We start from the raw sequence: 26996 nt of genomic DNA, 5'->3' as shown, positions 1-26996 counted from the left end.
AAAAAAAAGAAAAAGAGAGACATGAAGCAGGACTGGGGTACTGGGAGGGATTGGGAGGGGCACTAGAGTGGAAGCCAAGGGACAGAGGGTTTCCGAGATGACTTGAGCCAGACTTAGTCCTAGTTTATTAGAAACAGGAAGGCAGAGCAGTGACCTCACAGGCGTTGCAGACAGATGCCAGCTGCTGACAAGCTCTGCCCAGATGAACAGGGCAGCTTTGTGCCCAGTGGGCAGCCAGAAACAGCTCACACTCTTGCACACCTGGGTTGAAGGGCTGGCCTGACCTCTCCTGGGCCCCCTCCCCTGGGGCCACAGGCAGAAGAGGAGAGAAAGGGGCCAAAAGATAGAATAAAGAGACAAGCACAGCCCCAGCTCCCAGCCTGACTCTGCTCTGGACCAGGGCCCGTCCTGGGCATTGTGGGGGTGTTTGATGAGGCCTCCGGGCAGCTCCCTGCCCCACCTTGAGGAGCTGGTGATCCGGCATCCTAGAATCTTCTCAGAGAGCTCTGGCCACAGGAAGTAGACTGAGGTGTGCACATAGGGAAGGTAGATGAGCCAAAGTCAGACAGTCTGAGCTACCAAAAGCCCATCTTCAGTTATAGGGAAGGCCTGGCCACTTCCTCTTTTAAACCTGTAGGAGCAAAGGTCAGAAAAGTAAAATATTTCCCAAACACCCTACCAACTGGTAAAGTACTCTGTGACTTTTAAGACCGTCCCTTAAAAAAAAAAAAAAAAAAAAAAAGACCGTCCCTTGTTCTCTCAGGGGTCTTCCCTGGTGGCTCAGCTGGTAAAGAATCTGTCTGCAATGTGGGAGACCTGGCTTCAATCCCTGGGTTGGGAAGATCCCCTGGAGAAGGGAAAAGCTACCTACTCCAGTATTCTGGCCTGGAGAATTCCATGGACTGTGTAGTCCATGGGGTCGCAAAGAGTCGGACACAACTGAGTGACTTTCACTTCATTTTTTCTCTCAGATTATTTTGGTCCTCCAATCTTGCAAGCCAGGAATTATAGGCTCCCTTTGAAAAAAGGATCTGGGACTTCCCTAATAGTCTGGTGGCTAAGACTCCGAGCTTTCAGTGCAGGGGGGCCAGTTTGATTCCTGATCAGGGAACTAGACCCCACACGCAGCAACTAAAGTTTCCGCAGGCCGAAGTGAAGATTGAAGGTCCCATGTGCTGCAGCCAGATAAATAAATAAATATAAACAAAAAGAAAAAAAGAACCTGAGGTCCAGAGAGGTAGAGAGCTTTGTTTGAAGATGCACAGCCTCCGAGGAGCAGTGCACAAAAGCTGCGGCATATCTGGTGTGTGTGTGTGTTGAGGGCGGTGGCTGCTATATACTGAGGTTGGCAGAACTCAAGGGTGGAGGAACAGAGCCGGTTCTGACCCCACCTCTCTGCAGTGGGCAGCTGCAGGTGGACGGGCACAGCTCGCACCTGGAGTTTAGCACCAGCCCCATAGCGGCTGGTAGGCAAGCGAGGTTCTTCAGGACACGTGTTTCCACTTTCACCGGAGTTGGGAACTAATAGCAGAAAAACCTGTGAAGCTGTTAATGGGATAATGGAGAAAGTATTTATTTATTTTTCGAAGGAGGCCTGCGAGACTCTGGGGCAGGCGCAGTGTGAGGCCACGGAGGCGGGAGGTCAGCCTGCTGTGAACAGGGATTAAGCAGACACGGTGGAATGAGGGGGTTTCCGGAGCAGAGGCTGGAGGCAGGGTCTGGTCGGGTGTCTCAAAGTCAATCCCCCTGGAGAGGGCAAGGCTGGCCTGAGCACTCGAGTCACTTCTTGGTAGGAGAACTCGTTCTCTGAGCTCTCCCCCACACCTGCTCTGTCTACACAAGGTGCCAGCCCCTATGAGGCCATCAAATTGATCTCCTGACTCCAGGCAGCATGTCTTCAGCCCCTCCGGAGGAAAGCCTGGGGACTCATCTCCTTCTATGCCTAGCTTCAGGACGAAGGCGGGTTGTTCTAGTGCTCCATTAGCTGGAGCTGGGACCATCGCAGAAAGCTACTTCTATTTTGTGATCAAAGCACAACGAGCCTAGCCTCCCCCATCTCTGCAGTTGAACTAGTTGTCAACACCTTTCTAGTCGACAGCGCTGCCCTTATACCTCCCAGTCCTAACCCACTTAGGAGCCCCAGTTGAACTCGAGGGCAATAAGTCTCTTAGAGGTCACGTGGTCCTGTGGCTTTCAGTCTTGGGTTTGAGGGAGGCTGAGCAGATGGGACCCCAGACCCTCCCCCACTCCAACTAGACAGTTTTGCTTTTATGTGCTTTATACATTGATATTCCAACTCAGATTTTTTGCCAAAATACCCAAGTGTCTGTTACTGTAACAAACCAAAAGCATTTAAATATCCTTGCCCTTGGCCACTCTGTGCAGGGAAATAACTCAAGGTCCAGACAGAAGAGACTGGCCCAGGGTCACAGAACGCTGGAAACTGTCTGCAAGTCACCTGCCTCCTGGCCCAGAGCTGTCCCTCCACCCTCCGCTGGAGTAACCAGTGTGACTTTGGGAAAACCAGAGAGAGATGGAAAACAGCCTTTCTGAATGTGAAGAGGCAGGAAGGAGGGTGCAGGTTGGTATTCCCTGGGCCCTTGTGAGGTTTTTGCTTCATCCCTCTGAGCTGCGTGAGACCTGTGCAGCAGAGGTGACAGTGAACACCAGGGTGAGGGCAGAGAGGAGAGGACACAGTGACCGGTCTGAGGTCCTGCTGGGGGTGCCTCTGCCTTTGGGACTGACCTGGACTGAGAATGGGGCTTCCCAGGCAGCGCTAGTGGTAAAGAACCCACCTGCCACTGTAGGAGACATAAAAGACATGGGTTCGATCCCTGGATTGAGAAGATTCCCTGGAGGAGGGCATGGCAACCTACTCCAGTATTCTTATCTAGAGAATCCCATGGACAGAGGAGCCTGGCAGGCTACAGTCCCTGGGGTCACAAAGAATCAGACACTACTGAGGCAACTTAGCATGCACCCAAGCATGGACTGAGAATGAGCCCCTTCCTTCTTGCAGAGTTACCCCTGCTGTAGGCACCTTCTCAATGGACTGCTGGGTGGTGGCAAATTGTCCCGGTCCACGCCAGGGAAAACCTGAGTCTCTGGAGACGCCCGCCCAGACGCCCTGGGAGACACCACCCAGGGCAGGTGTTCCATGATCTCTGATGCTCCACACCCCAAATGGTGAGAGCTCACCCCTCTTGGTTGCCAGCCCCTCTCCGCCAGGAAAGCTCTTAAGATTCTGGTCAGATGCAAGCCCCCGCTGCCAAGCCCTGCTCACAACTACATTCTATTTCCTCAGGAACACGTGCTTGACATTTGTCAGTCCTGTTTCCAACTCCCATCCCCATTCGCTTTCCTGTTCTGGTCCCTCATGCAGTAGTCTTATCCTTCGGGGAGCAAGGAGAGGCATTCGGGGAGGACACTCGTCTGCCTCCTGAGCTGCCTGGCTCTGGGACAACAGGCTTAAGTTATTCCTAGAGATTTAGGCAGACATGGAGCAGAACCTCCTGGTCAACAGGACTTAGCATCTGGAAAGGGAACCACAGGAAGACAGTGAAATCACTGGCCCTGGAGACATTCTAGGGCCAAGGGGAGGCCAAGGAGCTGTCCAAAGTGGAGATAGGTTACCTCTTAGAGGCCCCAGTCTTACACCTGGCCACAGGCCCAAAGTCCATGCCTCACCCTTCTGTTTGACAATTATCTGTCCAGCATCTGTTCCACACCGGGCACCCACTAGATTCTGGAGAAGAGCAGAAAGCAAGAGACATAGGGCATGACCTTCTCAGTCATGGACAAAGAACTGGGCAACTTCAAGATATGATAGACAAAGAGTCAGGAGCTAAGGACAGGCCACGTGATCCAGTCCAGAGGGGAATTAGGACAGACTTCCTGGAGGAAAAGATTCTCAGCTACCACTAGAAAAAGAGGAAGGCATAAACAGAGGAAGATCCTAGAAAGTAGTCACCCTTGACCCAAGTCCCTTGAAATACCCCCAGAAACTCAGCTAGGGTGGTGTCAAGGAACCTCTTCCCTTTCACTGATGATTTTTTTTTTTTTTTAATGAATAACCCAGTAAAGAGAAAATCACCAGACCACACAAATGACAGAAACCTGTATAGGTGTTCCTATCAACACTATATTTTTAGCCCAGTGCTTGGCACATAGTAGTACCTCCATAAATATTCATTAAACGAAGAGGACATTTGGTCGGTCTGGAACTCAGCCCTCCCACTCGTTGTTTCTCCTCCCAAACTGCAATGTGGCTCAGACTCCACCAAGAAGAGGATTAACCTCCAAAGCACCCTAAATGATGTATTGACCAGACCTTTCCCCTATAACTATGTCCTACAAAGAAGTAAAAACAATGGCAGCTGACAGCTACCGATTGCCACATGCCAGGCCCCTTTCTGATCACTTTGCATAGGTTACATCATTTAGTCCTCACAGCGGTCATATGAAATGGGCTCTATCATAGTCTTATGTTACATATGAGAAAAGCGAAGCCCAGGGGTTACGTATAGTAACCCAAGTTCACACAGCTAGTTCAGAGAGGGAAAGAAGCACTTTTCTGTGTATCTATAGGGTGTCTGGTATAGTCAAGGCCTTTAATTCTTAGAATAATTAAGAGAAGTAAGTATCATCCCATTTTGACAAATGAGAAACCAAAGCTCAGAGAGTTAAGTAACTCACCCAACCTGGACTAGTCCTCTGGAATTTGGCTCCTACTGCAGTGGTCTCCTCCCCTGCACCCCATCAGTTTCCTGGGGTCTTTCCAAAATTGGGGTGCAAACAGCTGCCCCTGGCAAGCTACAGGGAAGAAGCAACTCAAGGAGGAGAGCTGGCCCAGTGACTTGCCAACAGGATTTATGTCCTGTCCAGGGTGGACAGTTTGGCTGCTGAATGAAAGGCTGAGCAGAGCTCAGAGATGGAACTTATTCCCATTAAACGATTGCAAATGTCAGGCAGCACGGCCTCAGGGCTCCTTGTGCACGCACCCAGGCGGCTGGAGGCCAGGCCGCCCATAACAAGCATGCCCGCTGACCTCATGGTTACTCTTAAGGCAATCAGAACCCGCTAGAAGAGTGTGGGTTCCGACAGCCTGAGCAATGTGCTGTCCGGGGATACGAGGGCCCCTCCTGCCCAAGAGATGGTGCTGGGACAGTGGGTGTTGTTCTCATTAATTGAATGAGATCTGTTCCAATGCAGATGGATGCAGAAATTACCTGCAGATGTGACTATGCACAACCATCTTAACCGTCCGGGCTGTCACGCAGACGCGGGGAGCCAGGGCCTCTTAGAGCAGGATTCATTTCACGCAGTGAAATGCCTCTGGGCAGGGCAGCCATGGGCCAGCCTGAGTTGATGAGAGATGGCTACCTCTTTCCAGCTTCCCAGCCATCAGTGCTTCTCGGCCCCAGGTTGTCCAGAGACCCAGCTGGCAGGGCTCCTGGTGAATGGCCTCATGGAGAGCTTCTGCAGGCACATCGGGAAGCCAGGAGCTGGTGGTCCCCTGTGCAGGCTGCCAAGAATCCTTTTCCACATGCTCTGCAAAGCCCACCTCCTGGGTCTGTGAATCTTTGTGCATTTTGTTGTATAAAACTGAATGACACATTAAGAAAAATAGAGATAACTAGAGCAGTGGTTCCCACACTGATGACACAAGATCCAGGAGAATATTGACTCATTCATTCATTTCGACGCCCACGAGGCTCCAAGCTCTGTTCCTTGCTGGAACATAATAGAGGATCCACCCTGGCCCCTGTCCTGGAGGAGCTCACAGTCCAGAGGAAGGAGACGGATGTAAGAACAGCCTGCTATCACACTTGGGAGGGGCCATGCTACTGGAGTGCAAGGAACTACAGGGACTTAGATGAGGGAGGAGACTCAGCCTAGGTGGTCAACGCCGACTTTACGGAGGAGGTGATGTTTCAGCTGAGCCCTGAAATGCGGAAGAAGGGAACAGGGCTTCCCCCTCAGGAGAACCCCCTCAAACAAAAGCATGGGGGCAGAGGAGACCCAAGGAGCTCTGGGAGATGAAGTGGGGTTGGTGGGCCAATGATGGGCCTGGAACACTGTGCTGAAGAGTCTGGGTCTCTACCTAGACACCCTGGGAATCTTTGGTTAGATTTATGCATATTCTAGAACAAGCCTCTTGGCGAGGGTGGACTGGAAGGAGAGGCTGGAGGCAGAGGCCGGCAGTAGTCCCAGCAGTCAGGAAGGAGGGGCAAGGACAGACTCATGAGAGGCCTGGACAGTGCTACCATGTTGGGGATTGAGATGCTGGAGCCAGGGCAAGGGGAGGGGGACCAGAGGCAGAAGAGAGGGAGGCGTCAAGGCTGATGGTGGGAGGAAGGGAGCCATGAGGGCAGGGAGAACGGAGGAGGACCGTCAAGTCACTGCCGCCTGATGGTCTGGTTCAAGGAACGAGGATTTCTGCCTTATGATCCTGGCTGCTCTGAGAAGTGATTTGAGGGCTTCTCTGCTCTTTCCCCATATCAAGTCAGAATGTTAATTCCCACTCCTCTTCTGTTTATTTCCCCTCAATATGGTGAAAATAATTGGGAAACATCTGGGGAAAGACATGAGGAGCTCTTAGAGGGGAATCACTGCTGAGAGCCAACCTATTTGGTGTTTTCTGAGCCCCCTGGGTCCACTCTGGGTGAGGGAAGAGAAGTCTCAAGCCCAGCCTTGCTGCTGAGCCCAGCAGCTTCCTCACCCAGCATCCTTGGTGGCTGTCCAAACTTGCCCTTCCCTCTCCAACCCACCACCTGCCTAATCGCCCCTTTACAAACCTAATCGCAAACCACCTTGCCCGCTGCCTGCCACCCAGATGACCCCCCTCCACTCGCCACCCTCCCCCCAACTCGCTGTGACTGTTTCTGCCCTTCCCTCCCCAGGCCCTGAACCAGCCTCGCCACCGCATCAGGGACTTGGTGCCACGAACTATCCCCTCCGAGCCTACACAAAAAGGTCCTGTCCCCTCCATCCTAAAAGACCCCCTCTGCATCTCCTTCAGGCCACTTTCCTCCTTTCCTTCCTGAAAGTCTTTCTAAGTGCATCACTTCCACATCATCTCTTTTCATCCCTCAGCCCCGCTGCAAACTAGTGTTCCTCCCAACCCAACCCAAGAAGCTCCTACCAGCCAGCCTCATCCCACATGACGCCTTTGCACTCTTCACAGCTCAGACCTTCCTTCCTTCTTGAAGTGGTCTTCTTCTTTGGCTCCTGGCCCCCAGGACCTTTCAGTTCTCCCCTGACTTGCTCTGACATCAACTTGGGCCATGTCCTGCAGCCTGGGGTTCCCCAGCAAAGCTCCTCAGGTACCTTGTCTCCTTTCGGCACACACTCTCCCAAAGCTTGGTCACTGTAGTCCTGACTCCTCCAGTGACATCCAAACCCATCTCTGCTGAAGCCAGAGGGACATCCCCAACCCTGTCCTCCACCACCCACCCTAAAACTCATCCAGCTCCTGTGGCCCCTGCCTTCATGAATGGCCATCAAGCCAGAGCCATCCTTCTCTATGCTCTACATTGATTTATCACCAGATCCTGCTGACTCTGGGCTTCCCAGATGGTGCAAGTGGTAAAGAACCCACCAGCCAATGCAGGAGATGCAGGAGATGTGGGTTCCATCCCTGGGTTGGGAAGATCCCCTGGCAGAGGGCACGCCAACCCACTCCAGTATTCTTGCCTGGAGAATCCCATGGACAGAGGAGCCTGGCGGACTTCAGTCCACAGAGTCTCAAAAGAATCAGACACTACTGAACAACTAACATAACACCCGTTAACTCCACCTTCCCTCTCTGGAATTAACTTCACTCAATCTCCATGGCTGTTATCCTGGTTCAATCTTTTATCTCATACCTGGACAGCCTCCCGGTCCTCCTCTGCCTGAAGTATTCCTCCCTCCAGATCCCTGCATGCCTGGTCTCTCTCTCCCTCCAGCCTCATCTCCCAACAACCCCTTTCTCTCTTCACCCTAGTTCCCTTGCCTTTCTGTCCTTTCTCAGACATATCAAGATGGTTCCCACATCTCAGCACCCTCTGGTAGCCTTGTCCACAGGATCAGCAGTTTTCAAACTTTTTGGTCTCATGGCTCCATCATTGTTGTTGTTGTCCAGTCACTAAAGTCATGTCCGACTCTTTACAACCTCACGAACTGCAGCACATCAGGCTTCTCTGTCCTTCACCATCTCCTAGAGCTTGCTCAAACTCATGTCCATCGAGTTGGTGATGCCATCCAACCATCTCATTCTCTGTCACCCCCTTCTCCTTCTGCCCTCAATCTTTCCCAGCATCAGGGTCTTTTCCAATGAGTCAGCTCTTCACATCAGGTGGCCAAAGTATTGGAGCTTCAGCTTCATCATCAGTCCTTCCAATGAATATTCAGGACTGTTTCCTTTAAGATTGATTGGTTTGATCTCCTTGCTGTCCAAGGGACTCTCGAGAGTTTTCTCCAACACCACAATTTGAAATCATAAATTCTTCTGCATTCAGCCTTCTTAATGGTCCAGCTCTCACATCTGTAATGACTACTGGAAAACCCGTAGCTCTGACTAGACAGATCTTTGTCAGCAAATTGATGTCTCTGCTTTTTAATATGCTGTCTAGGTTTGTCATAGCTTTCCTTCTAAGGAATGAGCATCTTTTAATTTCATGGCTGCAGTCAACATCTGCAGTGATTTTGGAGCCCAAGAAAATAAAATCTGTCACTGTTTCCACTTTTTCCTCATCTATTAGCCATGAAGTGATGGGATTGGATGCCATGATCTTACTTTTTTGAATATTGAGTTTTAAGCAAGTCTTTTCATGCTCCTTTTTCACTTTCATCAAGAGGCTCTTTAGTTCCTCTTCACTTTCTGCCATCTGTGGTATCATCTGCATATCTGAAGTTGTTGATATTTCTCATAGCAGTCTTGATTACTTGTGATTCATCCAGCCTGGCACTTTGCATGATGTAGTCTGCACATAAGTTAAATAAGCAGGGTAACAATGTATAGCCTTGATGTACTCCTTTCCCAGTTTTGAACCAGTCCATTGTTCCATGACCTGTTCTAACTGTTGCTTCTTGACCTGCATACAAGTTTCTCAAGAGGCAGGTAAGGTGGTCTGGTAATTTTTCCACAGTTTGCTGTGATCCACACGGTTAATGGCTTTGAAGGAGTCAATGAAGCAGAAGTAGATGTTTTTTGGAATTCCCTTGCTTTTTCAATGATCCAATGGATGTTGGCATTTGATTACTGGTTCCTCTGTCTTTTCTAAATCCAGCTCGTATATCTGGAAGTTCTTGGTTCATGTACTGTTGAAGCCCAGCTTGAAGGGTTCTGAGCATTACCTTGCTAGCATGTGAGATGAGTGCAATAGTATGGTAGTTTGAACATTTTTTGGCATTGCCTTTGTTTGGGATTGAAATGAAAACTGACCTTTTCCAGTCCTGTGGCTATTGCTGAATTTTCCAAATTTGCCGGCATAACAAGTGTGGCACTTAAACAGCATCATATTTTAGGATTTTAAATAGCTGATGACTCAATTACATTCTTAAAATTTGAGGACCCCAAAGAGCTTGTGTTTGTGTTCACATGGCTTGTATCTATCAACATTTGCCAAAACAGACATTAAATACAAGAATGTTTTAAAAGAGTGGAACACATAGCCTCAGTAGCTGTCAGAGTGAGAAGGTCATCACACACTCACAGGGTATCTGAAATCTCTGTTGCACACTGGGGAGAGCATGAGAAGAAAAGGCGAACAGTATCTTAGTATCATCAGCCCTCTGTATCCACAGTTCTGCATCTGCAAAATTAACCAACCGAGGACTGAAAATAGTTGGGGGAAAAAATTTAAGAAAGTTCCAAAAAGCAAAACTTGAATTTGTCTCCCTGGCAACTATTTATATACCATTTATGCTGTATCAGGTATTATAAGTAATCTAGAGGTGATCTGAAGTGTACATGAGGATGTGAGCAGGTTATATTCAAATAATATGCTGTTTTATATAAGGGACTTGAGTACCTGTGGATTTTGGTGCCCTCATGGGTCCTGGAACCAATCCCCCATGGGTACCAAGGGACCACTGTGTTATAACATGTTTCCACCTTGCAGATCCCAACAGGGTCTCAGAGTCTGCAAACACCACTTCGAGAACTGAAGCCACAGAGAATACCCATTTCTTTCATTGCATTACTGATCCATGTCCCTTAGAGCACTCATTACTACCTGCCATTATCCACTTGCTCGCTTGCTTATTTTGTCTCCCCACTAGAATACAGGACCCATGAGGTACAGACCCAGACTCTTGTTCACTCAGAGCTTAGCACAATGCATGATACAGGGTGACACTCAAAACCAAGGCTCTTCAATGAATGAATCGAATCAAAGCAGTTGTTCTCTGCCTTCGCTGCCTATTAAAGTCATGGGAGAGGGTGCTTTTACAATGCTTACATCCCAGCCAATTAAATGAGAATCTGGGGGTGGGCATAGGCATCAGTGCTTTATAAAGCTCCCCAAATGACCCAGTCGTCTCAATCCCTAGGGAGAGACAGCTTATTCCTCGCTTGGTTGAAGTTACACGGAATCTAAAGGATGGCCACTCCACCTCTTTCCTGTTTCCTTCTGGGTCAGCAGCTAGGTCAAGGGGAACTAGATGGAGAAAGCTACATTAAGTCCCCTACATACAAACGAGTTCCATTCTGAGAGCATGTTTGTAAGTCCCATTTGTTCATAAGTCCAACAAAGTTAGTCTACATACACAACTAACACAGTTGGCTATATAGAACTGTACTATAACAGGTTTATAATACTTTTCACACAAACAGATAAAAAACAGACACACAAAATAAACATTTTTAATCTTACAGTACAGCAGTCTTACAGACACGTGAACTAACTTACGTGACTGGCATGCGAACACATGTTCACATCTTTGAAAGTTTGCAACTTGAAAGGGGGAATTTATGTAGGGGACCTACTGTGCTAGACTGGGGCCCTAGGCTGTAAAGAAGTGCCCTCCCTCCTCAGACCCTGAGCCTTGGATTAGTGCACTGGGATCCACAACTCACAAGGGAGGTGCTGGTTATTCTCACAAACAGGTCTATGGGGCTTGTCACTGGGTACTTTCCTCCAAGCAGTGGTGTGGAATTCTGGTGCTTGCATGACTCCTGGTGCGTGATGGAGATTTCAGTGACTAGAGACATAAATGAGGCTGGTCCCAGACCACCCTGGGCAGCTCACATCCACTGGCCTTGCCTCTCAAGAGTTGCCGAGCGTCGCCAGGAAATGACAAACCTCCCACCTGAGCCAGACTTCCCTCACTGAGCAGTCCCCTGAACCCCTGCCTGCAATGGGGAGTTGGAAGACTTGCTGGGAACCACTGCTGGGGTGGGTTGGGGGGTGTGGGGGAGCAGTCAGCATCCCTCCCGCCCTGCTCTGTACCAGCTCCGTTCCACTCCTGGGCTCACTTCCTCCCAGTGCCCGTCAGAGGGACAGAGGTCTTCATTTAACAGAGCAGGAAACTGAGGCTCAGAGAGGTCTTGTTGACTGGTCTAAGGACACTGGCCAGGGCTGTCTCAGATGGCTATGTAGCAAATTGGAACACAGGAGTTCCTCAAGGATTAAACCCCAGATCAGCTATGTGACCTTGGGGAGTCAAATCACCTGAAGAGGAGAAACTGCTCAGTAAATAGTGATTACAGTATAATCTTGGTGGATTCCCAAATTCCTCTTCCTTCCATCACACCCTGCTGCTCCTCAGAGGAACATCACTTCTATTTGTATATGACTTGAACTTCTTTAACGTTTATTAGCCCATCGAGTTCTTTTTTAAAATAAGTACTATTTTTGGCTTCGCTGGGCCTTTGTTGACGCCTGCTAGCTTTCTCTTAGCTGCAGCGAGCGGGGGCTACACTTTGATGCGGTGCATGGGCTTCTCACTGCAGTGGCTTCTCTTGCTGTGGAGCACCGGCTCCAGGGCATATGGGCTTCAGTAGCTGCAGTGTGTAGGCTCAATGGTTGCGGCACGCGGGCTGAGTTGCTCCACAGCATGTGGGATCTTCCCAGATTAGGGATCAGACTGTGTCTCCCGCATTGGCAGGCAGATTCTTTATCACTGAGCCACCAGGGAAGCCCAGCAGGTGGATTCTTAATCACTGGACCACCCAGGAAATCCAGCCCATTTAATTCTTGCTGCAGCAGAATCCTTGTGAAGTTGAAACTTTTGTCTACCACCCTGCTGTGTTTTCGCTTGTTTGATGGAGACACTGGGGGCCTGAGACATTGTGTCACCTGCTCAGGGCCCACTGGGGCGAGTGGCAGATGTCCCGACTCCTTGTCCAGAACCTTCTCCACTACACAGCCCCAGAAGCAGCAGCCACAGGGGCCAGAGGCTGACCCTGGCCCAGGGGGAGGCCCCGCCCAGGCTTCTCTGGGAAGGAGAAGGGCGGGGAAGCCTGAGGTGGGAGGGGGTGCAGAAAAGAGGGTGGAGCTGTGTCCTTGATGTGGCGGCTGGGCCCAGTTAGGGCTGTCGCCACAGTCCTGGGGCTTGGCTGGAATAGCAACCACCATGCGGCAACCACCGTTTCCGTTGGTGTGGTAATGCCGGGTGGGTCTGGGAACCCAAGCCAGGCAGGGTTGGGAAGCCAGGATGTTTTGCCTCGCCTGGCCTGTGGCTCTGTGTCATTGGGGTGGGGGTCCACTCCTGCCCTGTTTCACGTCCATCAGCAGCCCAGCTCCCAGGCCAGAGTAGCCAGGGACCATACCCTCAGCCCAGCTGGTATGCAACAGGAGAAAAGGCCTTGGCCTCAAGTCATTCAGAGGGTGGAGGGGGGTCAGAATAAAACTGACAGTTACTAAGAACCTACTGTGTGCTGGGCCTAATTTCTCTGTGCTTTGAAGAAATAAGCTCAATAGATCCCCTGGAGGAAGGCATGGCAACCCACTCCAGTATTCTTCCCTGGAGAATCCCCACAGACAGAGGAGCCTGGCGGTCTACGGTCCACAGGGCTGCAAAGAGTCAGACACGACTGAAGTGACTTAGCACGCACGCTCTTTTTTCATAATAGTATGGTGAGGTGTTATCCTTATTTCACAGAAAGAGAGGTAAAGCCAAGGCCCCAGGGTCCTAGGTGATAGAGCCAGCATTCTGCCAAAGCTCGTGATCTTTCCAGGACACCGTGTCTTTACCAGAGGCCATGGCCACCAGGGGCTGGCCAAGGACCAGCAGCCCCACTCCCCGCACCTCCACCCCAGCCCCCAGACGTGGTAGGTCCACCTTTTCCAGGTCAGGAAGATGCAAAGGCCTCCCCAGCATTTCTGCCACCCAGTTCAATCCCCAGAGGTGCTGATCCTCTCACTGGGCTGGTTCAGACGTAGGATGGATAAAAGAAATGACGTGGTAGACATGAGGAACATGCTGATTGTGAAGGGTTGTTCTGAGTAGGAGAATATGAAGACACCATGGAGTAGATGGTATTCCAGTTGGGCTTGGAGAAAGAAGGTGGGTTCCCTTTCTCGTGGCAGGGAACTGTATCTTGTCTCCGGGAAGCGGGGGTGGGGGTGAGCAGCCATCTTTTCTATCAGAGGCCTCAGTCCCTCCATCAGAGCAGGCAGCTTCCTTCTAGCAGTGTGCATGAACCCAAAATCTTTTCTGGAAGGTGATGAGGGGCCAGGAGTAGGTGACGACACTTAATGAGTTAGGCTTGGAAGAGGCCTCTTCCGGGCTTTTAAAGATGCTGTCACAAGACAGGGGAGTGGCTGAAACCAGAAGACTGGGTAATGAGAGCCTTGGGGAGTGGAATATGGCCAGATTCCTCATGGACAGGCACAGAACCTGCTCTCCACAGGCTCAGACTGGGACTTGGGAGGAGAAAGGGGATCTGTCCAAGCTCTGGTGCAGCTCCGTGCAGTAAGACCAGAGAGAAGTGAAGTGGGGCTGGCAATGTCATTTGCAGGGCTCCAGGTGAAATGAAAGTCCTGTCTATTATTCAAAAACTATTAGGAATTTAAAGAGGGTGATGGCAGAGCATTAGGCTGAGTTGGAGGACCCTTGTAAGCATAGGTCACACACCCAGGTAGCCGCCCTCAAGGGGGGCCTAGGGAAAGTGAGTCAGAGATGGGGTCACATGAAGGGCAGCCCTGGGGGTCTTCTTTGGGCCTACTGGTCTCCTGACCAAAACCCTGTAAACAGAAAGGTGAATAATTCTGAGGACACAACCTGGGGCCACAAGGCATTTTCTAGATAGACAGCCTGCTCTGTGGAGGCAGTTTCCCAAGGACCCAGTCCACCTCAGTCAACCAGCATCCTCAAAGAGGCCAAGTCTTGCCTTATTTGGAGGAGAAGAGGGCATCCAAATATCCTGTCTTGGGGGAGCTCTAGAAACACTGGAAAAAGATGTCATGCTTGGAGACCATCTGGGGAAACGGCCTCTGGAGCTGTTCCTTGAATTTACAGATGACAATGGAGGATTGGGGCCTTTGGCAAGCACAAACAGTAATGGCCCAGAAGAGAACCAGAGTATTAATAACGGGCTTGGCTGGCACCGTCCGCCAGTCCCCAGCCCTGGGGTTCGTGTGGCTGGGAAGCCTGGTCTCCATTTCAGCAGTGGGATCAAAACCAGCTTTCAGGGCAACATAAGCCAGACGTAATTTTTAGCACAGACGTAACTTTCTAGTTCCTTTTTCCTACCCCTCATTTTTCAGTTGCCTTTAAAAGAGGCCACAGAGAGCTGAAAAACAAACCCAAGTTTAAAGAGACAAGTGCAAAAATGCAAACTGGGCAAGGGGACAGAGCCGCCAGCTGGACAAAATGTGCCTGGAAAACAGCATCCTCTGCTTGGCAGGTGCTGGGGGTTTATGGTCGAGTTTTGCAGCCGTTTCATCGCGTTACGAGCCAGCTCAGGAGACCCTCATAAAACTCTGCTTATATGAAAGAACAAACGAGCTGATAAAAGTCAGCTGCTGCCTATAAACACGCTGTGGGGATTGCAATTGAGTGGTGGATTTATTAGTCTGGGCTCTCTGTGCAAACTAAGAAGTACTGCACACGTCTGAACTGGGAAGATGTTGCTCCCTGCTTCATATGATGGCACACAGGCCAGGTCAGCCCCCTCCCTCCCCCATCACTCACTCCGTTACAGACCAAGGGGAAGCTGAATTTAAGTTGCTGGAGAACATCGCCTATTCTTAACGCTCACTTTCCTTGCATCCCACAAGAGCCCAGAGAAAGGGTCCATCTCCATTCACTGCATCGCCAGCGCATCTTTGTGATAGCGCGTATCACAGCGGCCTTACATATCTGCAGACCTACTGTGTACGTCTCTCTTGCTTATCTTTGTGTCACGGCAGTTTGTTCTGTGCTGGGCATGCAGGGATGCTTCCAAGTGAAAGAATACGGATGTGGCAGATAAGGTGTTGTGTACTTATGTGACTACTACCTTGCTCCAAACAGCACAGAGGGGTTGGGGGATCAGAGCCGAGGTGCCTGTTGAAATTGAGGGCCAGCTACAAAAAGGGAAGAGGCGGCGCTATGAGGAAGTTATTAAGGCTGGTTTCTTTCCTCGAGCAGTGCAATCTTTGTGGCCATCCTACTCAGCTCACTCTCTCTACGCTGCTTTTTTCCTAGGCTTAAGGCTATTTCTTCAAGAATGACCCCGCAAGAAAACGAGGGGGTTCTTGATGAAGATCCAGCTACCTTGGCCCTGCCCACACGTGCTGGATCAGAATCTCTGGGGCACCCTCCTACGCTGTACCAGGTACCAGCCTCAGGAAAAGCGACTTTCCTTTGCACCCGGCAGAAACCAAGAAGGCGCCTTCCAGGAACGATGGGGAGGAGGGAGAGTGCCTGGAAGGACTGGCTTCTCCTCCCAGCCCCTGGCACACGGGGCACAAGAGTAAGGCTCTGGCAGCCGGCCCCAGGACACGCTCCAGCCCTCCTGGCTCTGGGATCAGAAGGGAGGTAACTGGCAAGGTTGCAGCGCCCTGAGCCTTGGCAGCCTCGTGTGCCCTGCCAAGCCAGATGGGCGCAGTGCCGCGCTCATGGCTGCGTCTGGAGGACTCACGTCCCGGGCGCAGCTGGGCATTCGGGAAACCAACTCTTGTCACAGCTGAGGAAGTGTCAGGGGGTGCTTCTGCCTTCTGTGGCCGAGAGGAAACAGCCGTGTGTAAGGGAGAAACCCCTTTCACCAGGACCAAGAAAACCCTGGTACGAATACTGGCAATGCCACTGGTAAGCTGTGGCCACTTGGGGAACTCGCCATCTCATAAAGCATACTCGTATCATCTCTTGTTAAGGGTTGAGGAAGATGTTAAAAGGGCAAAGCCCAAAGCTATGCACTTCTGTTGTTTGTTGTTCAGTCGCTAAGTCCTACCCAACTTTTTGCCACTCCATGGGCTGCAGCACAGCAGGCTTCCCTCTCCTTCACTATCTCCCGGAGTTTGCTCAAACTCATGTCTGTTGAGTCAGTGATGCTATCTAACCATCTCATTCTCTGTCGCCGCCTTCTCCTCCTGCCCTCCTCAATCTTCTCTAGCGTCAGGACCTTTTCCAATAACCCTATGCACTTAGTAGGTGACTAATCAGTTTCAAGTGAATTTCATCCCTTCCAATGTTCATGAATTTCCCACAAGCCCTCACTTGTGGGCTTGAGCCTAACTCAGTAAGGACATACACCATTATTTTATGGCACAGGTGAAGAAGCTGAAACTCAGAGGAGGGGAAACGACTTGCCCAAGATCACCTGGCTGGTCAGAGGCTGACCTGAGGCTTGGTCCGGGCCACCTGAATTCAGCAAGGTTTCCCCTGAGCTGGCTGTCAGCATCCTAGCTTCGTTCCCCACATCCCTGAATCTGCTCCTCCAAATGTGCGCTCTCCCTGCCTTCTGACAGGGAGAAGGAATTTCAAACACCCCAGTGCCTGAACAAGCTGGAGATGGCACCCAGCCCCCATCATCCTGAGGGAAGTCAGGATGCCCTACTCTGCCTGAGGGAACAGTCTTGAAGTCCATGCTAAAGGTGGATGGGGTAGGGGCAGGAAAGAAACACAAATTCTTCATTCCATCCCAATAGATTGTCTCACCGACAGGGAAGAGGGTTCTGAACACCAAGAGCCTATTTCCCCACCTGAGGGAAACAGAGAAAAGAACTCACATTGATAACCAACGAGCCAGTGGCATGGTTGGAGGAGGAGAGCTAGGATTCCCACTATGATGATTCTCCCTAAATTAGTTTATAAATTTAATATGATTCCAGTAAAAATATCAACAATTCTTTTTTTTTTTTTTTTACTGTGGGAGAGTGGATAGGGTGGTATTAGCTAATTGAAAATTCCAGGGGAAAAAACCATGAGCAGTGGTGGGAATGAGAGAGAAGGCTGCCAAAATCTAACAGGTGTTAAGGCTTTGGAAACAACCTAAATGGCCATCAGTATGGGGCTAAATGGGGCTTCCCTGGTGTCTCAGTGGTTAAAAAGAAAAGCACCCCCCCATCCCACTTGCCAATGTATGAGACTCAGGTTCAATCCCTGGGTCAGGAAGATCCCGTGGAGAAGGAAATGGCAACCCATTCCAGTATTCTTGCCTAGGAAATCCCGTGAACAGAGGAGTCTGGCAGGCTATAGTCCATGGGGTCACAAAACAGTTGGACACAACTCAAGTAACTAAATAACAACAACAAAGGGGCTAAATAAATGTTATACTCACACAACAGAAAACTATAGAACTCTTACAGAAAAAACTGAGGAAGCCCTTTCCATATTCATAAAGAATGATCTCTAAGATACAGTAGGTGGAAAAAAGAAGGTATAAAACTTGGATATACAGCATGCTACTACTTGTAGGAAGTTATGGAGAAAATACAACAATATTTGCTTGTATAAGTCATCTATCACTGTGGAACGAATTACCCCCAAACTCAAATGACTTAAACATCTTGTTTCCATGGGTCAACCCAGCCGAGCTGGGTTGCCTTTGGCTTAGGTCCTCACGAGGTTACAGTCAGCTGTTAGCTGGGGCTGTGGGCTCATCTAAAGGCTCAGCTTGGGGAGAAGGTCTGCTTCTAAGCTCTGGCAGGGTTCTGGCAAGCATCAAGCTCTCACATGAGGTCGCCATGGGGCTGCCTCCCAGCCTCACAGTGGACTTCCCCCAAGGGAGAGAGTGGCAGCGCCCTCAATGGAAGCCACAGCCTCTCCTTACAACCTACTTCCAGAAACGACATCCCACCACTTCCACTGTTTTTTGTTCGTTAGAAGCAAATCTGTAAGGGCAGCCCACACTGAAGGGGGAGGGACTATACAAGGATGTGGGTCCTTGGGATCACTGGGGCTATCTTGGAGGGTACCCACCCCTGTGCTCAAAGAGGTGAAGAATATTTTTGGAAGGACACGTGAAACATTTAACGTTGGTTGCCTCCAGCGAGGTGGCCTGAGTAATGGGGGAGGGGAACTTTTCACTGAATATGCACCTGTGCCCTTTGAATTTTGTACAATGTGAACGTATCACTTACTTAAAAAATTAACCAAATTAATTATACATTTAAAAAGAACAATTAGAAGGATAGCAATTTAATACCATAAGAATGGCTAAGAAGGGACAATTATACCTAAATAATACATAGTTATTACTTAGCACCATAAACATACTTGTAGCTATTCACAGTCATGATTACTTGTTTAAATGAGGGAGGTTTAACAAGCTCTTCACTATACTCACACAGACACACACATACACAGATGAGCAACTCCTATTTGCAAAATACATACTCTTGAGCAAGGTATTCAGGGCTCTTCACAAATTCATTCCAGTCTGCCCTTACAGACCCATTACTCTTACATCCCCCTGTGAACCCCAGTGACTGGCTATACTCAACTGTTAACGCTTCCAGTTCTAGGGTGTACAAGCCACAAACACGATGCCCACACACAGCAAACCCCCAGCAGGTGTCAGCTTCCATTCTTTCTCAAATACTGCCTGTGATTACACTGTCCCCGGGTGTGGAGCACCCTGCACTCCTCTCCAAGCCTCAAGGCCCGACTGAGATGTCACGGTCACTGTGAAGTAGCCCCCCAAGCAGTTGGTTGTCACCTCTATCCTCCCACAGAACTCTGTTTTGACTGCAAATACACTTTCACTATTGTATGACAATGTAAATCTCTTCAACTTAAAGTCTGGTCCCTGGATCATCAGCATCACTTGGGACCTTGTTAGAAATGCAGAGTCCAGGGCCCCACCCTGGACCTACAGAGTAGGAAGCTAAATTTTAACAAGATACCAGTGATTTATATGCCATCCAACATCTCATCCTCTGACGTCCCCTTCTCCTCCTGCCTTCAATTTTTCCCAGCATCAGGGCCTGGAAGACAAAGATTACGGCATCTGGTCCCATCACTTCATGGTAAATAGATGGGGAAACAATGGAAACAGTGACAGAGTTTATTTTCTTGGGCTCCAAAATCACTACAGATGGTGACTGCAGCCATGAAATTAACAGACGCTTGCTTCTTGGAACAAAAGCTATGACCAACATAGAGAGCATACTAAAAAGCAGAGACATTACTTTGCTGACAAAAGTCCATCTAGTCAAAGATACGGTTTTTCTGGTAGTCATGTATGGATGTGAGAGTTGGACTATAAAGAAAGCTAAGCACCAAAGAATTGATGCTTTTGAACGGTGGTGTTGGAGAAGACTCTTGAGAGTCCTTTGGACTGCAAGATCAAACCAGTCAATCCTAAAGGAAATCAGTCCTGAATATTCATTGGAAGGACTGATGCTGAAGCTGAAACTCCAATACTTTGGCCACCTGATGGTGAAGAACTGACTCACTGGAAAAGACCCTGATGCTGGGAAAGATTGAAGGCGGGAGAAGCGGACGACAGAGGATGAAATGGTTGGATGGCATCACTGACTCAATGGACATGAGTTTGAGTAAGCTCTGGGAGTTGGTGACGGACAGGGAAGCCTGGCGTGCTGCAGTCCATGGGGTCGCAAAGAGTTGGACATGACTGAGCAACTGAACCAAACTGAACTCAAGCTTGAGAAACACTAAATCTTTCCCTGGTTGAACTATAAATCTTTCTGGGATCTCCTTTACCTCTGTCCCCAGAGTACATCCTAAGACCTAAATACCTAAAGGCCTTAAGGTTATTTACAATTATTATATACATGATGGGCTTCCTTGGTGGCTCAGTCATAAAGAATCCACCTGCAATGCAGGAGCCACAAGAGACATGGGTTCAATCCCTGGGTCAGGAAGATCCCCTGGAGGAGGGCATGGCAACCTACTCCAGTATTCTTGCTTAGAGAATCCAATGGACAGAGGAGCCTGGCAGGCTATAGTCCATAGGGTCGCAAAGAGTCGGACACGACTGAAGTGACTTAGCATGCACGCACAGGTAGAAAAACATGAAGACTTAAAAAATACATGTAAAACATAAGACTATAATAATCCATAGAATGGTATATATAATTGTGTTGAGCTATATTCAGAGAGAGATATGAAAAACTAGCCAAACTATATAAAGGTGCTTTTTAAAGACAATTTGAAAAACAGTATGTATCAATGATACCCAAATTGTTTTGTTAAAAAAATTGTGACTATGGACGCTGAAAAGATACATATAAAATATCTCTGATAGAGTTCGTTTTATGCTTTTCTACATTTTAAATGTTTTCCACAATTTTTCTATAATTTCTTAAAAAGCATATCATCACTTTTGTAACTTAAAAAGTCATTTTCACTTTGAAAAATATTTATATTCTTTCTTAAGTCCCTTTACATCCAATGACCAAGATTTTTAACCAGCCCAGGAAGCTGACAGGTCTGCAAGGACCATGACCATTTCACAGATGAAGGCACTGGGCCTCAGAAACACAATCCTGATTGCCTGACTCTGGGCTAGTGACCTCCCATCCATGCAGCTACTCCAAGATCAGGGGCCTGTAGCAAATTGGCTGCTGGCTTTGGTAAAAAGAAAACCCTGTTATTTTAAGATCCCCACTATCCCTAGTTACTTACTGTCAGTAAGAGCAACAAGGGAACAGCTCCAAACACAAAACACTCAGAATTCATGCTGCACCACCTCCCCCTGGTGGAAGGCTCTAGAAAGTGTCCTGACGATAAGGAGCCGTTGCAACTGGAAAACAATGAGTTTTCCATCAACATCACCTCCACTTCTTTAAATCATCAAAGCCACACTTTTTTCCATCAAGGAGTCAGGTACTGACAAAAGGAGAGGCGACCAGGCCCTGGGGTCAACGAGGCTCAGGGATTTGGATGATGCTGGGGGAGGAGCCGACTCTACCCGGCCCTTTCCTTCCTCACCACTTCTGTGGCTGTTGCTTCTGTCCCTGGCGTTCTTCTGCACCGCCTTTCCTGCATCCTCTCTGCCTCTGTCCACTCTCCTGAGTCTTAGGAAAGGGCAAGGGGTGACCATGTACCCTCACCCATGACCCAGCATGAAGCAGCCCCAACATCAGGAATGTCCAGCAGAATCCTCTGAAGAGCCAGTCCTCAGGCGCTGGGCACTGACACTTCCAGTAAGTCAGGACGCCGTACTGACATTTCTTTAGACATATCAGAGGGCAGCAATGTCAGTCTTTACCTGTGTCCCCCTAGTCTCCCGATAAACACACAGCTTCTTCACTCTTCCAGGAAGAAGGAAACATTCAAGAGGACATCTAGAACAGGAAGAGAGAGAACATGTGGCACACCAGCTCTCCAGAAAACACAAAACGCCAGATTTGTAAAAGCTAGAGGCACCAGGAGGGGGAACTTCTTCATGCTTCCATAGAGGCTAGACACAGAAAGGAGAGGAGCAGACACGAAGGACTACATGAAAATCAGCACCTCGTACAAGGTCCGGGTGTTCATCTTCTGAGATTCGGTCCCAGGCTCTCGGCAAAGTTTGGATGTTTCCCAAGTCTTCCCACTGGATCGAGGACAGGAGGTACTTCCTCTTCAGGTACTTTCCTGGGAGTTAAGGAAGGTGCTCAAAAAGACAATGAAATATGCTAAAGGAAGAAAATACCCTTGAGAGCACTCCTAGGAGCTAGAAGAGCAAAAGCACAGCTCTCATTACATTTACTAGTGGGCAGGCTCACCTCTGCTGCAGATCTTTACTGAGCCCCTCTATATACAAGGTTCTGGGCTCCAGGGAAGGGATGAAACTCTGCCCCTGCAAACTGGGATCTCACTATAGTGAGAAAAAACAAAACAGAAACTGAAAAGACTCTAAATGAGAGGAGATAAAACTCAGCAGAAGTTGAGAGGATAAATTCATCCCCCTTAGAGCAGGGGTCCCCCATCTCTGGTACCCATCTGTGGCCTGTCAGGAACTGAGGCTCACAGCAGGAGGTGAGCGGTGGTCCAGAAAGCAAAGATTCATCTGCCACTCCCCACTGCTCACATCACCACCTGAACCATCCCTCCCACCCCCGACTGTGGAAAAACTGACTTTCACGAAACCAGTCCCTGGTGCCAAGAAAGTTGGGGAACCGCTGCTTCAGAGGATAGTAGGAAGATTCCAGCTGGTAGGAAGAGCTTCAACCAAGACAAAGAAGAGGGGAAGCATGGAATGGATTCAGGACAGTACATCTTCCAACGAGGTGCAGAATGGAATAGCGTGTAGAGGGGCAGGCGAGGCAGCTGAGCAGGCAGGTGGAGGGAGAAAACACAGACCAATGTGGGAGGTCTCACCCTAGGGACACAAGAAGCTACGGAGAAGTCCTACCCAGTAGGATCAGAACAAGACTTCCTGAAGATAAATCTGTAGAGCGTGGCCACTACCTGGAGGTAGCTTCTTCCTTCTAAGGAAAGAAGCCAGGGTCAGAGAAACCTGCCTAGAGATGGCATGCGACGAAGGGTCCAAGTGAGAGACTATGGCACAGGCAGTGCGCATATAGAAGGAAACTCTGAGAAACACCAGGGAAACAACGGAAGGATCTGACAGTGGAATGCAAACACCCTCACAACAGCCCCTGGCACACAGTAAGCGCTCCCTGAGGGCAGCTCCAGCTACTGCTCTCACTGCCCACACTGCTGTTGCCACCAACGCGCTGACGCTGCTGCTGACGCAATTAGCAAACAGTGGCATGGGGGGACAGCCCTCAAGTTTACAGACTAGGTGATCAGACAGGGTTGACGCTACAACTGAAGGAAAAGGGAGCTGAATGGGGTGGGGTGGGGTTGGGTCTCCATCCAGTTCTCCATTTGAGCCTGCAGTTCCATGAGATTTCAATTGGGAGGCAGCTGCAGGAAACTGAAAATCAAAATTAGAGGCAAGAATAAATGAAAGTAGAAACTCCAGCCAGAGAGTACATGCGACTATCAGGCAAGACTGGAGAGAAAAAGGTAGAGGACTCCAACTAACTGGTCCTTTGCATAGGTCTGATCAGATTACTCCTCTACTCAAAACTTTCTACAGCTTTTGTCTGTAGACAAAATAATAATTTTTTTTTTTTAAACTCAGAATAATAAGCCCAAATCTTTCCAAAGACCTTGGAGGCCCTACCAGCCCTAGCCCTGATTCCCGACAGCATCACCTGTTAGACCAGCCCCCTTTCACTCAGCTCGAGCCCTATTGGCTGCCTTGCTATTTCCTGAACCGACCAAGCTCGCTGTCACCTCAGGGCCTTTGCACTTGCTACTCCTTCTACTTGGAACACTCTTCCCCCAATCATCCACACGATTCTTCCCCTCACTCTCTTCATGTCTTTTCTTAGAAACCACTTTCTCAGTGAGGCCTGCCCTGACCACCCTACTTAAAATTACAAGCCCACCCTTAACCCTTGCTTTCCCTACTCCCTGCTTTATTTTTCTTAAAGGCACTTAATATCATCTGACATTGTATACATTTTCCCTTTTTTAATGCCTATCTCCCACCACCTAGAACAAAGCCTGGAAGGTAGCATCTGCTCAATAAATGATTTGAGGAATGACTGTACAAAGGAATGCAGGAGGAATCCAAGTCCAGGAACCAAAGAGAACTGACTTAAACTATGGATTTTTGTGTAATCTGGTGAAAAACTGAAATTAACGACTTCCTGGAACAGCCCTGTGAAACGTGTGCAAAGGATATGAATTCCGATAATGCCTCTCAATGTCCTGCAACCACTCCAACATTTCAGCCACAGAGGGGCTCGCAGCTGAAGCCTGTAGGACAGCATCGAGGCCAATCGTGTCTGCGTGCTGCTCATAGATCTGAAGCACATGCTCCACGTGGCTGCTGACCACATCACGCACCTTGAGGAGGGTGGCTCTGGGTGGGGGGGAGTCTGATATTAGCTAATATGATGAGAAAGGCCTAAGGCCAGGTTCCTCAACCTCGGTACCAAGGACATCTTGGACCAGATGATTCTTTGTGGTGGAGGGCTGCCCTGTGCCTCGTAGGTTGTTCAGCAACAACCTTGCCCTCTATCTATTAGACAACAAGAGCAAACTATGTCCCCACCCATCTCAAGGTATGGCAATCAATAATGTCTCCAGATACTGCCACACATCCTATGGGAAAAACTGCCTCCGAAGGAGATCTACTGGTCCCAGGTGCCTTGGATGGAGGGGTGGCTTAACAATTAAGAATTGACTTAAAGATGAGGAGGCTGAAGTGATCTCTCTCAAAAGCTGTGTGATGAGCCCAGCTGCCAAAGACAGTAAAGACCAAGCAGGCTTTCTAGGACTCCCATAAAGGAGAGGAAAGGTTCACCCATAGTCTAATGCCACGTACGTGAAAGGAATAAGCAAGAGGGAACTACGGCAATAGAGCAGTACTGTGCTCACGCTATATCGTGCTCCAACCTAGTGAATTCTTGAATGGGTAAAATCTGGGCTCTTGACACACACAGATTATTGTGGATCTTAGGAAAGTTACTTATTCTCAATCATGAACAAAAACAAGTCTCTTTTGTTCACTGTGCATCCTAAGTACCTAAAACACTGAGACTGGCAGACAAAGTAACAAACATTTGTCCAGTGAATGAAAAGGACTGTTGTGAAGAGTAAATGCAATAATGCATATTAAGCCATTAGCGAAGTGCCTAGCTTATGGCAAATTTTATTATATTATTTTTATATAATTTATTTTTAAAATTATTATATAATTATTTTAAAAATTATTATTCCATTGGTGACTCCAAGAGGTCCAGCCACCAAGACAAAGGCTACAACTTCGCAAAGGGCAAGGCACTCCCTAGCCTAGAACTGCAGCTTTCAAGTTTGACTGTGACTCACAATTAAAAACTAAGCTAAAAATAACAGCCCAATACCCACATAGAAACATGTAATCAATTGAAATAAAAGTTCACTACCTTAGAATGTATAATAACCTAACTTAATTGACTCTCTTACTCAACTTAGGAACTAAACCGGCCTTACTGCTGTATTCCTAGCACCTGTGTTTTGCATCCCATAGGTTCTTAATAATGTTTTTTGTACAGAAAAATACAAAGAAGGCCCCCATCTTTGAGTTTCCTATCAGTCTATGGCAAACCCTACACACTAGAACCTTCTTTCATCCTGGTTAAGGGAAGGCCATATGTGCCCTGTCTTTTCTCTATCCCCAATTACCTATAACTCTAAGACAGAGGGCCTAACATTGGTGCTCCTCCTGGCACAGACACCAACGTACAGCAGAACAAAGCAGTGGTTAGTAGCTTCTGGCCCCAGTGCCAGAGACACTTGGGTTAGCATCCCAGCTTTACTATTTACTAACTGCCTGAGCACAGGCAATTTGTGTGAGCCTCAGTTTCCTTACCTGAAAAATGGGATTAAGTGAGGTTAAGTCACAGAGTTGCTGAAAAGATTTTATGAGATAATATATGTAGAATCCTTGCTGCTGGCACCTACTAAGTTTACAGTGTAACTCCTGCTGTTTTCTACCTAAGGAAAACTACAGTGGAGGGCCAATAAGCTTTCTCCACTGCTTTTCTGTTCTACTTTGATAACTTTTACTAAGTCCACCACTGTCATGCCTAGCTGATAAGGGAAGTGCCAGAAAATGGCTTTTTGACAGAGAGAGGTCCCACTGCAACAGATGGAAAGGGGGTAAGGTTGACACATCCCCGAATACCATTCTCTTAAGTAAGGAGAAAAACCCCCTTCTCACTGATCCTAGATTATTAAATATCCAGTTTTAACATCTCTAGGCCAAGAAAGAGCGCCACTGTGCCTCTTACAGCCTCTCTCCTAGCTTGTCCAGGATAGTGTCACCAGCCGCCAGCTGCTTGCGCCTCAGCCGCTCCTTTAAGTCCGGGAAGGCCCGAAGTGAGGGCACATCCTCAAATCGCAGGTTCTGCGCGGCTTGCAGCTGCTCTGCCAGGTTGCTGAGAGAGGCCAGGAGGGGCGGGCACTCTCTCAGAGCACTCTGCCACAGGCCCTGCTGCTCCTCCACCACGGGAAAGCACTTTCTCAGGGCCTCCTGCACGGCAAGCAAAGTCTGATCTTCAGTCATCTTCTATTGTGGGGGTGGGGAAAAAAAAAAAAAAAAACAGGAAAAAATAAAAATCATTAGGGTCCCATAGGGAAAGGACCGAGTCAAGGGTGGGAGTTATTTCCGTTCTCAGGGGAGGTCCAGCGAAACAAAGTTTCCTCAGGTAGGGCCGTCTATCCCTCCCGGCAGGTGTTTCTAGCGCGAGTCTTACCTTCAGCCAGGCTTTCGGAAGGCAGAACCTTCGTTTCCCACCTCGAGAAGGCTTTCCTGACTACTCTTTGGCTTCGGGTAATTTCAGACTGAAGGTTCACCAGGCCAACCCGTGCTTCCGGAACCAGAACCCTGTCTCCTCTACTTGAGGTTTCCGGTCGCTCTTCTAAACCAGTGGGAAAACAAAACTAAAGCAATAAAATTTTAAGGAAATTCCAAGACCCCCACATGCCTCCGCTGTTTCTCTGCGCATGCCCAGACGTGGCTACTGAGTCGCGAAACCCAAGCGGTCGGGCCGCAATGCCTTCTGGGTGCTGTAGTTTACGTGTGGACTGGCTGCCCGATTGAGAAGCTTCCCTGTGATTGGCTGTTATAA

At 48.9% G+C, this 26996-nt stretch overlaps 1 protein-coding gene across 4 annotated transcripts in view; it reads right to left on the bottom strand.

Annotated features, from left to right (window-relative positions):
* The window catches only part of AIRIM (AFG2 interacting ribosome maturation factor), a 28312-nt gene extending 1416 nt beyond the window's left edge, over positions 1 to 26896 (bottom strand). The window contains exons 1-6 of one of the 4 annotated variants that reach the window (XR_009689264.1): positions 26622 to 26896; positions 26157 to 26434; positions 24065 to 24244; positions 21835 to 21953; positions 21590 to 21665; positions 461 to 631 (exon numbers count right to left, since the gene is read on the bottom strand). Coding sequence is in view for 3 of the 4 variants with exons in the window: in XM_061122349.1 (XP_060978332.1) it covers positions 21628 to 21665; positions 21835 to 21953; positions 24065 to 24244; positions 26157 to 26431 (612 nt within the window). In the remaining variant the exon portion in view is untranslated. Of the gene's footprint in view, positions 1 to 337; positions 632 to 18536; positions 21666 to 21834; positions 21954 to 24064; positions 24245 to 26156; positions 26435 to 26621 lie in introns of those variants that run through there. The other 3 variants (XM_061122349.1, XM_061122348.1, XM_061122347.1) reach the window with 3 other exon arrangements.
* Between the last annotated feature and the right edge of the window lie 100 nt (positions 26897 to 26996).

This window comes from Dama dama, chromosome 20, assembly GCF_033118175.1.
Source record: "Dama dama isolate Ldn47 chromosome 20, ASM3311817v1, whole genome shotgun sequence".
In the NCBI taxonomy this organism is placed as follows: Eukaryota; Metazoa; Chordata; class Mammalia; order Artiodactyla; family Cervidae; genus Dama; species Dama dama.
Note: the sequence above shows the minus strand (reverse complement) of the source record. Positions and strands in the feature narration are given on the sequence as shown.